The sequence below is a fragment of the Sturnira hondurensis genome, unplaced genomic scaffold, assembly GCF_014824575.4.
Source record: "Sturnira hondurensis isolate 20B ecotype Veracruz unplaced genomic scaffold, ASM1482457v3 Scaffold0001872, whole genome shotgun sequence".
Lineage (NCBI taxonomy): Eukaryota > Metazoa > Chordata > Mammalia > Chiroptera > Phyllostomidae > Sturnira > Sturnira hondurensis.
In genome coordinates this window covers 21,367,337-21,381,405 of record NW_028074503.1, presented here as the reverse complement: position 1 = coordinate 21,381,405, position 14,069 = coordinate 21,367,337, and the positions used below count along the sequence as shown (strand labels likewise).

General features: G+C 42.6%; 1 protein-coding gene across 1 annotated transcript in view; it reads left to right on the top strand.

Moving 5' to 3' along the window:
- The window catches only part of PSTPIP2 (proline-serine-threonine phosphatase interacting protein 2), a 61,653-nt gene that overhangs the window by 36,602 nt on the left and 10,982 nt on the right, over positions 1–14,069 (top strand). Inside the window, exons 4-8 of the mRNA XM_037033698.1 lie at positions 2,367–2,401; positions 3,511–3,617; positions 8,103–8,165; positions 13,007–13,105; positions 13,896–13,941. Of these exons, the coding sequence (XP_036889593.1) occupies positions 2,367–2,401; positions 3,511–3,617; positions 8,103–8,165; positions 13,007–13,105; positions 13,896–13,941 (350 nt within the window). The remainder of the gene's footprint in view (positions 1–2,366; positions 2,402–3,510; positions 3,618–8,102; positions 8,166–13,006; positions 13,106–13,895; positions 13,942–14,069) is intronic.

Here is a 14,069-nt window from a genome sequence, read left to right as displayed (position 1 = left end):
AACTCCTTTAATTTTATCTTGTCTGGGAGGTACTTTGTCTGCTCTTTCATTCTAGATGATAACTTTATTGGATAGAGTAATCTTGGATGTAGGTTTTTGCCTTTCTTTGAATACTTCTTTCCAGCCTCTTCTTGCCTGTAAGGTTTCTTTTCAGAGATCAGCTGATGATCTAATGGGAACTGCTTTGTAGGTAACTCATTTTCTCTTGCTGCTTTTAAGATTCTCTCTTTATCTTTAACCTTTGACATTGTAATTACGATGTGTCTTGGTGTGTGGTTCTCTTTGGGTCTAGCTTACTTGGGACTCTTTGTGCTTTCTGGACTTGTATGTCTATTTGCTTCACCAAACTAGAGCAGTTTTCTTTCATTATTTTTTCAAGTAAGTTTTCAATTTCTTTTCCTCTTCTTCTGGCATCCCTGTGATTCAGATGTTGGCACTTTTGAAGATATCCCAGAGTCTTCTTATTCTCTCCTCTTTTTAAAAAAAATTCTTATTTCTTCATTCTGTTCTCATTGATTGATGATTTCTTCTTTACATTCCAAATCACTGATTTTGACCTTGGCTTCCTTCCCTTCACTGTTGGTTCTCTGTGTGTGGATTTTTCTTTATTTCACTTAGCATAACCTTCATTTCTTCCCTTGTGCTTTTGCCACACTCAGTGAGTTCTCAGCATCTTTATCACTAGTGTTTTGAACCCTGCATCTGATAGGTTGGCTATCTCCATTTCACTTAGTTACTTTTCTGGAGTTTTGTTCTATTCTTTCATTTGGGCCATATTTTTTTGTCTCCTCAATTTGGCAGCCTCCCTGTGTTTGTTTCTGTGCATTAGGTAGAGCTGCTTTGATTCCCAGTCTTAGCATACCTAGTTGTATTGGGCAGAGCTTTAGGCATTCACCAGTGTAGGGCAACCTGTTTCACTGCTTTGTGGCTCTGGACATGGGGGCAGGGTCAGAGAGGGCACGATGCCACTACCTGGCGGCAGGAGGTTTGCTCAGCACTTGCCCTGTAAAATAACCTTTTTTAACATGAGGTTTGAAATGCAAAAAAAAAAAAATGGGAATACCTTAAACTTTCAATTTGGGAAAGGGAGTGCCTGTCCTCCTAGGGGGGGGTTCAGACAGGCTATTTCTCTTGGGAGGGGAAGCTAAAAGGATGTGAGGGTAGATTCCATGACTCTTGATAAGGCAAGACTTGCAGCTGCATCCACTGCCAGAGCCATCTATGTTCCTCACTAATTCCAGTAGGAAGTCTGCTCATCAGCAGTGCTCATTCATCCTTGCGGATGTTTGGTGCATTTGTTTTGATATGATGATTTTCCTAGTTCACTGTGTTCCTTGAAAAACTGTATCATAAGATGGGTAAAGTGTATTGAGAATGTGCAGTAATGTTTTTCTGCCGGGTGTGTTTGTAGTCATTGGAAATGTCTGTGCAAGAAAAGGAGAGAGAAATAAGAACCCTTTGTTTTGGGATAAATGAATAGAACGGGAAAAGTGGGGTAGCCAGAAGGGGCCCACTGGAAAATACAAGGGTTTTTACTTTGCAAATAGTAGAACTCGCCACAGACATATGCACATGTAGAAAATGGCCCATAGCCTTCTGCTGTGTGGCTAGGGGACTGTGAATTCACGAAGTCCCATTTCTACTTCAGTGGCTGGAGTAGCATAGAAAGCTCTGCTTCCATGAAGGCAGCGGCGAGCCATAAAATTCCCAGGGCCAAGTCACCGCAGGAGGAGGTTTTCGTGAGGCAGGGTGGGGGAGAACCGGAACCATGGCCAATGGGGCGTGTACAGAGGAAGAACCCTGGGCTGTAAGAGAGAGGAAGGAGGGGACCGAATGAAGGTTTGAGTCATGGCCATCCCCACAGAAACTGTGAGATAAACGTGTATTGTTTACAGCTGCTAAACTTGTTGCTGTTTGTTATTTAGCAGGAAGACACTAAAACAGTGTGTGCCATGTCTGTCTCCTCCATTGGACTCTGAAGTCTGTCTAGTACCACTGAATCACCAACGCCTAACGCAATGCCTGGCCCACAGCTTATGCTTGATGAGGATGTGATGATTGATGGATGGGTGGGAAAGGAGGTGATTGTGGGCCCAAGTTTGTGGAAAATTAAGCATAAAAAATTTCGGCATCTTGCCCTACCCAGGTGGACAGAGAAGAATTTGTGATGCGTGTGCCTGGGATTGAGAGTGTAAGAAAGAGGAAACTGGACTGAAGTAGTCTGGGTCTTTTTCTGTCTTCTCAAGCTCAGGGGCAAAGATGAGTCTGTAGGCTCTAAGTTACGGGCCAAGAGAAGCATGCAGTGGCATTCTAGTAAGACCGTACAATTTCCAGAACTTGAAATGATGTACGTACTTGTTTTTCAGTACCCTGAAGCAGGCCCTGGAAGTCTTCAAGCAGAGTAAGTGATTTGTGATTCTTTAAAAAAAATGTATTTGCCGTCCTTGGCAAGCTCTGTGTCTATCATCAAAGGTGGGTTTTCACTGGAATAGCAGTCTTGAGTTGGGTGAAAAAAAAATAAAAGCAACTCCAAAAGTGAGAAATAGCTCTGCAGAGATGAAGGGAGCTGGAGAGCCCTCCACGCCTGCCTGTCAGGATGTGCACTTGGCTTCCTCACAGCCGCGGTTCTCACACTTGACGTTCAGGGTAAGGCCCCAGCATTTTGGTGTTCAAGGGGCCCTGTCCAGTTCTAATATTCCTCAGGCCTGTTAATCAGAACCTCCCTTTAAAGTTTTCTGTTCTTCAGAGTACTTGATGCTTCCAAACTAAGGATTTTACCAACACATAGTAGGTGCATGTGCTTGAAGTGCTTCTGTAGGCGATGGAGTGGTTCTAGACCTTTGTCATGGTTAGCAAAATAAACATCCACCTTGACTTTTTCATAGAAGGTATTCTCTTCCTTCTTTAACTCATCAATGAATACATTCCTCAAGATATGGACAGTATCTTTTCATTTTCTTATTTATATGCACTGTGCTGTGCATATAAGGGGGCCAACTGTGCTGTGGCCCAAGGGGACTTCAGCCTAGGCTGGGTCTCTCTCTCTCTCTCTCTCTATATATATATATATATTTGTTTAGATATATATATATATTTAGAGATTTGTTTTTCTCTAAAAACAAATTTAAAAATCTTTATATATATATATATATAAGGATTTTTAAATTTGTTTTTAGAGAAATGGAGGGAGAAAGAGAGGGAGAGAAACACCAAAGTGTGGTTGCCTCTCATGTACCCCCAACTGGGGACCTGGTCCACAACACTGACTGGGAATCCAACCAGTAACCCTTTGGTTAGCAGGGCAGTGCTCAATCCACCAAGCCACACCAGCCAGGGGTCCTAGTATTTGGTGTTACTTTACTTGTTGTCTTTATTTTCTAACAAGTCATTTCATTTTATTTAAAATGTATTAAAAATGTAAATGAGATAACTAACTGGGAAGAAGATAGTAATACCAGAGTTTTCATATGTAGGTCTTATTTATTGTTTCTGTTTTCATTCTTTTTGCAGAAGTAGAAGGTGTAGCCCAATGTCACATTCAGCTTGCACAGACCCTAAGAGAAGAGGCCAGGAAGATAGAAGAATTCAGGGAAAAGCAAAAGCTACAACGGAAAAAGGTTGGGTTTGCATATGTGCTACGATGTTGCCTTTCTGATGGCGGGCTTCCTTGTGCATTAAACCCCTTGGCTTGGTTCCCACCCTTGTGCACCCAGACTCTTCTTTGAACCTTAGAGATCATTTACTGGAGAACCATGTGGAGACTCGTGGTTCTGTGCCCACTTGTACCCCAGGACAGTTCTTTTTTAATTTTTGATGAACTCAGGGGTCCAGCTTGCTTTCCTCCTCTTTTCACATCTGTGACCGCCACTGAAACTCTGACTGGGAAGGGGAACCCCTCTTTCTTCAGTAGAGTCCAGCAAGCCGAGCCAGAGGGCTCCCAGCCCACACTCCACCTCCTGGGCAAGACGGTAGGGGGAGGTTAAGAAGTGGAGTCTCCTCCAAGACCATGGTGTAGCCCAACCTCCCTGTTTTACAAACAGGGAACCCAACGCCCTGGGAAATCCAAGTTCTTTTTGTCTTTAAAGCCGATGTGTATAAGCTCTTTTTCATCAAGGGGACTAACTTTGGCCAACTGCGTGGAAGGAGATGGGTGTGAGCAAGTTAGTAGAGCTGCGGACATTTGGGAAGTTATAGAGATCAAGGGTTACTGAGACTAGACCAGCCGCTATTCCAACTGCCTTCTATTTTGTTCCTAAAAGGTTTGTGTATTCAGGTTGGCCTGGCAGCCCAGTAGGGCCCTCCCAGAATTTCTTTCTTTTTTTAATATCTGGTCTCCGAGGCTGGAACCTAGCTTCCCATAGGGACAAGCTCTCCCGTGTCTGGCATCCAAAGATGTCCATTCAGGTCTCCACAGACAGCTGTGCAAGGACTTTTTGGAAACCTTTTTTCACCCTGACCGGACCACGGTCATTGTCCGCAGTGTGCATTAAGGTTGATGCTACCCAAACCTCAATCTCAGCAACTTAGCCTGTGGTTCTACATGAGTCTGTCTCAGCTTCCTTGGTGGCCACTTGACATTTGGAGTGGGTGGCAGCATCATAAGAGCCTATTTTCATTTCCTGAGAAGCTCCTACAGCTGTGCCCCTTACTAGGAAGGAAGGCTGGAAACTAACATTTAAGGAACACCGTATCAAGCACTTTCCTGCAAATTCAAGTTTCCTGTCCCAGGTCTGAGGGCTCCATCTGGCCCAAAGTAGTTTTCAGAGCAGAAGTAGCACATGTGTTACACCCACCTACAGGATGGTCAGATGTTCAGGGCTGACATTGCCTGCCCTGCCCACCTCTTCAGAGCAATTACAAATTTTGAGAAGCTTGCCTTAGACAAGCAAGGTCTCTGTACCTAAGATTTCCACTAAAAGGATGGGAGGGGCATTTCCTCACATCTTCACGTGCCCTGGGTAACCCTAATCATTTCAAAGAGAGTTTTGTTAGTTTTGCAAGGCTTCTGAAACTTCCCCTCGTAACTAGTTACAAAGAACACATTTTCGTAGCCAGAGGACTGTGTTCTGAATTCTGTTAGGCAATAGGGCAGCCTGTGTTTGACCCGGCACTGGCAGCTGAGATCCCTGCCACACCCTAGCAGTGCCCTGGCCACATCAGGAAAAGGCCGTCTCAGCTTCCTGGGAGAAGTCCAAAGCTTACAAATACACTCGTATCTACCCACATCACTGTGAGCTCTGGGTTGCACCACTTTTGAGTATAGATACTTTTTTAAAAAATTCAAACTTCAAAGGAAAATGTGTCGGCACTAACTTCTCATTTCCACTGGTCAAACCTTGAATGCTTTGGTCTTTCACTTCTTGAAAATCAGCCATTTCCACTTATCAAGAAAAGCCATCAGTTGGTTTCTGTTTTTAAACAGGGGCAGGGAAGTGCATGTGCAATGGCTGGACAGAGGTTTTGGGTCCTGACTCACACAATGAATGCTCACTGAGGGTGGTGAACGATGTGGGCGTAGGCATCTTTGAGGGACTGATATGACTGGAATCACGATAGAGTGCGATGAGCCTTAAATGGTAGGGGAGGTCACAGTGCCACTGGAGCACACAGCGGGGACGCCCAACCTAATCTGTGGGGCTTGGGAGGCCTCCTGGAGGAAGTGACCTTGAAGCGAAAACCAAGAGAGTGGAAGGCAATACAGGTGAGGGTGGTCAGAGAGGAGGCTGTCACTCCTGGCGGTTGGCAGGTAGGGTAGGGTCTTCTCGGGAGTCTTGATATTTTAGGACACTGAGGTTGCTGCCCCAGCCCAGAACATCCAAAGCCTGACAGAGACAGCTCGTGGTCAGCTACTCTCTCCTCCGGTCCCCATGTGGTTTTGCCAGGTTAGCTGAGATTGGAATGATAGTGGCAGAGCCTCGTTCTGCCTGTGAGGAGAGCATCCTCTGAAGCAAGGAACCTCCGTGGTTCCGGAGAGCGACATTTCCGGTTTTCAGAATGCAGTCCGAGTGGGGTAACAGACATACAGGTCACCGAGCAGCTATTTACATGGTGAGGGGAAGGTCATTGGCATCATTTAATGTCTCTTCTCCCTTCTCCCCTCCCTCTTCCTCCTCCCCACCCTAGAGCAGGGATGATTGTGTTTTTGCTCTGTTATCAGTAATAAAACAATCAAATTTCATTGGATTTGGTCTGAGTCCCCAAAAAAGCACTTTCCCAAGGGGACCTGAAGGAGAACCCTTGACTTCCTGGGGCCTCCATGAGTGGGGTCACCCTACAAGTGAACCTTGGACACTTAAATCAAGGTGGTATAGCAGACAGAGCAGGTCTTGGTGTCACTGAGTGGCCTTGAGTGTGACCTCCAGGGGTCCGATCAGTCAGGTGAGAGAGTAGAATTGCTGCTCTCTAGGGTCCTGCTGATGTACAAATGCCAGGAATCCTTGAACGCAGGTAGAGGAATTGCATCAAGTGAAAAGGTTTGGCTCATAGAACTTTGTGGCCATCGGAGAGGTGCTGCAGCAGGTGTCACGCAGAACTCAGGGACAGGGAGGCCTGGCTTGGGCCATAAACTAGCAAATAGCTGTAGCTCCCACACTGGAAGCATGGCAGTGTGGATCTTCGGACTAAGAAGGCCCATGGTGTAGACCAACGGTGCTAACTGATTTGCTCCACGGAGAGCCTGGGAAACTTAGGAACCGTTATTAAATAAGTAGAACTAGCTCCTCCTCTTGGCAGAGGCCCATCGGGGGGCCTGTGAACCAGGCAGCTCCCAGCCTGCAAGGGCAAGTATCTGCCCATAAGTCCTTCTGTGTGAGGATCATGTGGGGGCCCTGTCTGTTCTCTTGGTCTATTGTATCCTCACCACAAGCGGGTGCATGGCTACTCCCAATCTCCCCACCCCTTTCAACGGGGCTGGAAAGTGATGCCTCCGCTCTCTGAGGGCCTTCTGGGTCTCCCCCAAGGGAAGTTCTTGTATTCTGCAAGGTTCATATTTAAAGGGAAACCGTCCCAAATATTCTATCCAGGTATCTTGAAAATCTTTGTGTGTAACAGTAACAGACAGAAACTTAGTTTTCTAGAAGAGAAACCACATTTGAGTTTTATTTTCAATACTATTTTGCATTACATTATTTTGCATAAGAGCAAGGTCATAGCTCGTTTTGAATGATTACATCTCTTGGTCTTCTGTGCACCCATTTGTTTTTATAGAGCTACCATAAGGAAATGGTAGGTTAGGGCCATAATCAGGAACCAGGGTACAAGCGTCAGATATCTGGGTTCAAATCTCAACTCTACTACTTGCTGCGTGTTACCTTTGGTAAATTAATCCACTCCAGTTTATCATCAAGAAAATGGGAATAAGAGTATTAGGTTATTGTGATGCATGAAAACTGCTTAGCACGTAATAATGTTTGATAAAGGGAAGCTACTGTTATGTCTGAGGTACGTTTTTATTACTAGTTGCACTACTTTGACCGGTAAGTGTATTCAGGGCACAGCCACAACAAAGAAATTGCTCCCGAGTAAACTCAACAGAGTAGCTTGCCTTTCCTGGGTTCAGTGGAGTGAAGAGTCAGATGGGGAACAGCTGCTTGTGACTGTCCTATGCACATCTCTGCCCCTCCCCCTGCCCAGGCGTCTTGCTAGTTCAGAGTGTGATATTGATGGATGCCGCAGAAGTGAATATTTCTAAGTCTCTAATTTCACTGTGCTGACACAAGCTTGTAGTAAAAAGACCCCTTTTAAAGTATAAGTGGCATTTGAACAAAAGTTTAAATTGTCCCTTTTGACACTGAAGTTCCTCTAGATTCCAGATTTGCCGAAGAGACTGACTGTTCTGTGGTGATCAGTGAGCCTCAGTGGTGGCTGCCCAAGTTCAAAGATGGACCCCACCATTAACCAGCCGTAGGACCTTGGGAAAATTAGTCAGCCTCTTTGCTACAGTTTCTGCATTTGTGAAATGGGAATGATCAATAGTACATCTACCTTCTGGGTTGTGTGAGGACTCAGTGAGACAATCCATCATGAACACTTTGCCCTCAAGATAAGATGGTATTAGCGATCATTTGTTTTTATTATTAATAGTGCTTGTGTTCTCTTCACAGACAGAGGTTGTAATGGATGCTGTCCATAAACAAAAGAGCTTACAATTCAAGAAAACCATGGATGTGAGTTTCACTTTATTTCCCTTTCTGAAATCCTGTATTGTGTTTGAGCATATCCCTACTCAAATAGCATTTCCATGTTATTTATTACTGCAGTGATTTTTTAAAATGAGTTGACTTTCCTTCTTTTTAAGGCCTTGGAGATATTGAGGATGAAACTAGATAGTGGGAACACAATGATATTATCTTTGTGGTAGGCTGGAAAAGTATAGCAATTTAATTTAAACATTTCAAGCCTAGACACAAAATTGTGCATACCATATCATACCATTTATCTTGTTGGATTTGAGTTTTCTCCCTGTGGCTATTCTAAATCTTGATTTCTTAACCCATTTTATTCAGTGACTCCTTTCTGTTTTAAGATATCTGCTCATTGTAAAAGCCTTTTTTACTTTAAGTAACTTATGTTAAAAAACCTTAACAGGACAGCACTAAGACAGCTTGCTAGGGACCTCACCCTTGCTTTTCATGAATCTGTTAACTTTGGATACAGTGAATTCTGTTATTGCAACATCTATGGCTCCATCTTTGCCCAGAAGTAGCATCATGATATTCTATGACTTGGATGTAACATTTTGTAACCTGGTCAAAAAAGAAAAAATCACCAATGTTAAGGCCAATATGCAGTCTGTTCTCTGCCATTTTTTCCTTTGATGCAAATCACCTCAAAAGCAATTGATACATAGGAAATGATGTCAGTTTAATGCAGAAATTGTGTGGATCCACACGTGATTGTTCTCAGATCTTTTATGTTTTAAACAACCTTGGTCAAGCTTTCTCTCAGTTAAAGAGAAAGCCTTATTGAGATATAATTTTAAAACTATTTTCTTGCTGTACATTCGGAGCTATACAAGTGTTATAATTTTGCTTCAGCTGTCAAAAATAATTTAGAAAACTCAAGAGAAGGAAAAAACTATTTTATGTACCCATTTTTTGCTTACTGTGTTTTTTCCCTTCTGATGTTCTAAGTTTTCTTCTGTTATAATTTTCTGTAGGTAACTCCCTTTAGCTATCCATCAAGATAGGTCTACTAGTGACAAATACACTTAGTTTTCCTTCGTACAAAGATATCTTGAGTTCACTTTCATTCTTAAAGTATATTTTCACTGGCTATAGGGTTGTGTTGACAGTTCCTTTCTTTTAGTACTTGAAAAATGTTGTACAACTTCCTCATGACCTCCTGAGTAAAAATGACACCATAAAAGAAAAATCAAGTTGATTTTTCCTTTTGTTTTTAGTTTTCACAAGTTCATTCACGTGTTTTGTTATTGGTTTGTTTGGCTTTATCTTGTTTGGAATTTGAATCAGCTCCTTAAATCCATCTTTTGCCAAATTTGGAAAGAAATTTTGAAAATTATTTCTTTGAGAACTTTTTTAGCCCACCCTCTTTCTCTCCTGGGATTCTAAGGATGTGAGTGTTTGACCTTTTTAAAAATAGTGCCAAGTGCCCTGTGTCTCTGTTCATTTTTTCCTATCTATTTTCTCTTTCTTGTTCAGATTAGGTAATATATATTGTTCTGTCTTCCAGCTCACCACTTATTTCTTTTGTCTCTTCCATTCTCTTCTTAAGCCCATCCACTGAGTTTTAAAATTTTCAATTATTAGCCCTGGCTGGTGTAGCTCAACAGATTGAGCAACAGTATTTGAACCGAAAGGTTGCTGTGTTTGGTTCCCAGTCAGGGTACATGCTTGGGTTGTGGGCAGCGTCCCCAGTTGGGGGCATGTGAGGGGCAACCAACTGATGTTTCTCTCCCTCTCTTTCTCCCTCCCTTCCCCTATCTCTAAACATAAATAAAATCTAAAAAAGCTTCAGTCCTTAACAGTTTTCAGTTGTAAAATTTCCATTTGGTTCTACATAGCTTCTATTTCTTTCCTGATATTTTCTGTTTCTTTACAAGATGCTATGTTTTTATTTGTTTCAGCTGTGTTTGTAATTGCCCACTGAGTGTTTTTATGAGGGCTACTTTAAAATCTGTCAGATGATTCTAACATCTCTGTCCTCTTGAGTTCTGTATCTAATGATGGCCTTTTTCATCCACTTCGAGATCTTCTTGGCTCTTGGTGTGACCAGTGATATTCCATTGATTTTGGAAATTGAGGTATTGTTAGAAGAGTGTGGGTCTTTTTTAAGCCTTCTGTTTTAGCTGGCTTCCTTTGACACCACTCCATCAGGGGAGGTGATGAGCTGCCTTGTTTTTGCTGGTGGGGGTAAAACTCTAGGTACCCACAGGATAGGTGTGGCCTTGTTACCACTTGGAGGTGGTTAAAGTCCTGACTCTCCACTGGACCTCCTCGGACACCACCCCAGCAGGGAGGGGTGCACCTCATTATTGCCAGGTCCGGGTGGAAGTCCAGGTTCCCTACCTAGTTTCCACTGGCATTGCATGTGGGGCTTTGATCACTTCTAGTGGGAATGAGAGTCCTGGTTCCCTATCTGGCCCTCTCTGACACCACCCGGACATGGGTGTTGGGCACTTCCTTACAGTTTGGTGAGGGTGGAGGTCTAGACTCCCCACTTGGCCTTTGCTGGTTGTGTGGGGGTGGGGCCACAGTTTTATTTTATGTGGGGTTTGGCTATAGTAGAATTTGTTTTTCCTAAAGGATTCTGTCCTGCTAGGCTGCTTATTTTCTGGTCTTTTGGGTAGAGAGAGCAAGGTTTTGTTGGGACTTTGTTTTTGGTCAATACCCATTGGCATTTCTTGGTTGCTCCCTTCTTTGGTTCAGTCTGTGATATATGAGGCTGAAGGAAAACCCAGGGTTCTCACTTCTGGGTTGCTCTTGTGAGACCAAGGTCATTAGCCAGTCTGCCTTTCCCAGGATCTTACATAACCCTTTAAAGGAAGTATTTTGTGATATTTTCAGAGCCATAAATATGATCATACCACATTGATCTTATGCTAAGAATGTAAGACTCTATCTTTAGGAAATCAACAAAGGTGTGAACTTGTTCACTACTTATAATGAAGACTGTAAATGGTTTAGTGATCAAAAAATGCAAAGATTAATTTTGTAACCTTTAAAAATATGTTTATGAGCACTATGTAGTGATAGAGAAAAATGCTTAATATGTCATACTAAAAAATAATGCAGATAGAGAAGGATCAATCACTAACAACATTAACATCAAAGACCTCTCTAGAATGAAGGAAAAAATGTGTCACCTTATACACAGCTTTAAGACAGATGACTAATGGAAAAATATTTGTGACTTATACCGCCCATTAGTATTCCTATTCTAGACTAAGCTCTTAAAAACCAACTAAAACAAAAAATGCTCCAGTGGAAAAGTAGGTAAGACATGCTGTAGAAAGGACACACCACCTTAGCAGTAATGAAATAAATAGAAATAAAACAAAATATGCCAACATTTCTCACCATTAGAAAGGTTAAAAAAGATTATCTAAACTTGGTGTTGGTGAGAAGACACTTTTGGTGGGAGTATAAATTTGGGCAGCTATTTTGGAGGGAGGTCTGATATGTATATACTGTTTTACCAAACAGTTATACTTCTAGGAATTTGACTTGTATGGATAAATTCACACTGCCCCAAACAAAATTAGAACATTTTTATGTCATAAAAAATGTAAAGTAAGATAAATGTCGACCATAGAGTGGGTAAAAAAATAGCTGTATGTTGGTTTCAACTATTATCAGTGTTCAGCAATAGAGCCTGTGCTTGATGCAAAGGTGTGTCCATACATACGGTTGCAAAAGAAAAGAATTATTGCGTGACTATCTTAGGTACTTGCAATAATGAAAAGTTACAGACTTTTATTTTCATGGATGTGTAGCATTGAGAGAGAGTTATAAGGTTGTTTACTGAAAGGTTAACCCCAACTGAATTGAAAGGGATGCTGAGAAATTTAGGGAAGCATGTGAAGTATTTAATGAGCACAAACCATCTCTGCGAGAGTCTTCAATCTTTTGGGTTGTTTTTTGGTCCCCACTTTTTACTTCTTAGCTAACTGAGTCACATCTTTGCTTTGTTTACACAAGCTAAAACTTTGCTTCAGTAGCTGAAACAGAAAATTAATTGGTTAACTACCAAAGTTTTGTGAACTGTTTCCATACTACTGGTCTGCCTTTATTGTTTTTTAAAAGATTTTGTTTATTTATTTTTAGAGAGAGGGAAAGGGAGGGAGAAAGATTGGAAGGGCAACATCAACATGAGAGGGAAACATCAATCAGTTGCCTCTCATATGTGCCCCGTCCAGGGACTGAACCCTGAAACCCAGGCATGTGCCCTGGTTGGGAATCAAACCAGCAACTCTTTGTTTTGTGGGGCAACGTCCAACCAACTAAATTACACCAGTCAGGGCTACTAGCCTACTTTTAAATGGGCTAAAACCGAATTCTTTAAATCAAAAAGGAACATAACCATTCTTAAGCAACAGATATGATGGATGCCACTGTCCAATGTGCAATGGCGAGGCACGTTTGAATATTGAAGCATAATTATAATTACCATGACCAAGCAATTGCACCTACGTTCTGAGGATTATGAATGTTGGATGACATATTTCATAGTTATATAGGTCATCTGAAATGTTGTTTTTTGCTCTGGTCAGTTTTTAAAGCCCACATAATACTTTGCCAAATAGGACCTATCATTTCCTTGATCAGGCTGCCTCTATGCACATACTTTGGGGAAAGGGCTAGAGAGATCTACCAAAGATAGATAAGAAAGAGCATCTGTCTTCTGAGTGGCCACATTCTAGTGGTGATCACAGCCCTGTGGTGCAGGATGTCCTGTCTTTCATGGGACTTGGCAGGCTGGGTGGCTGCTTTTCAGGGCTGTGTTCTGCTCACCTAATTTTGTTCTCTTTTGGCTCATGATGACCAAGGCAAAGAAGAACTACGAGCAGAAATGCCGAGACAAAGATGATGCAGAACAGGCTGTCCACCGCAGTGCCAACCTGGTCAACCCGAAGCAACAAGAAAAGGTACCCGGAGGGCTGATCAACAGGGACATCTGAGATTTGCTATATGAAGTTAACACCAATTAATAATCTTAACTTAAAATGGACCTGCACCCTAAGCTTCCGGCAATATCTTCCTTTAAGCTGTTGGGATTCTCTGAGCCAGAAAAACCCTTGTCACATTTTGGGGGTGGTGGGAGAGCTAGGGAAAAGAGGCCATGGCACAGGGAATGGGGTGATATGTCGGGAAAGGGTCTGGGTTTGGGGTTTTTTTTCATCTTTCTTCAAACTCATGTATTCTTTGGAGCCAGGCTGCCTCCCTCTTGGATGTATTATAAATTTAATTTTATCGGCCCTGGCTGGTGTAGCTCAGTGGATTGAGTGTGGGCCTGCAAACCAAAGGATCATGGTTCAATTCCCAGTCAGGGCACATGCCTGGGTTGCAGGTCAGTTCCAAGCAGGGGACACATGAGAGGCAACCATACATTGATATTTCCCTCCCTCTCTTCTTCCTTTCCCCTCTAAAGATAAATAAATAAAATCTTTAAAAAAATTTAATTTTATAAAATCTAGATATAAGATTGCCAGCAACCAGAAGGCAGAGGTATGCCTTTAGGATGACCTAGGGCAAGATGCTTGGTGGATAATTTTCCGTTGAGGTAAGATTAGAAGGTGAGGTGAATGATTTACTCATGAGAGAAACATAAGACTTGCGCTAGCACTTGCCTCTTCACAGTCATTGTTCTTAGGTCTGTTTTGCCTATAGAATCCTGGCCCAGCATCACCGAGCCCCTTTTCTCCTTTGTCCTTGCAGCTCTTTGTGAAACTGGCATCTGCGAAGACGGCACTAGAAGACTCTGGTGAGGGGGCTTCCAGGGATGGGGGAGGGTTGTGGTTTACATTATCCTAAATCTGCCCAAGAAAGGTAGCTTGGTACACCCTATGATGTAGACTATAAGGATGTACAATAGGATTTCAGGAAGGAGAA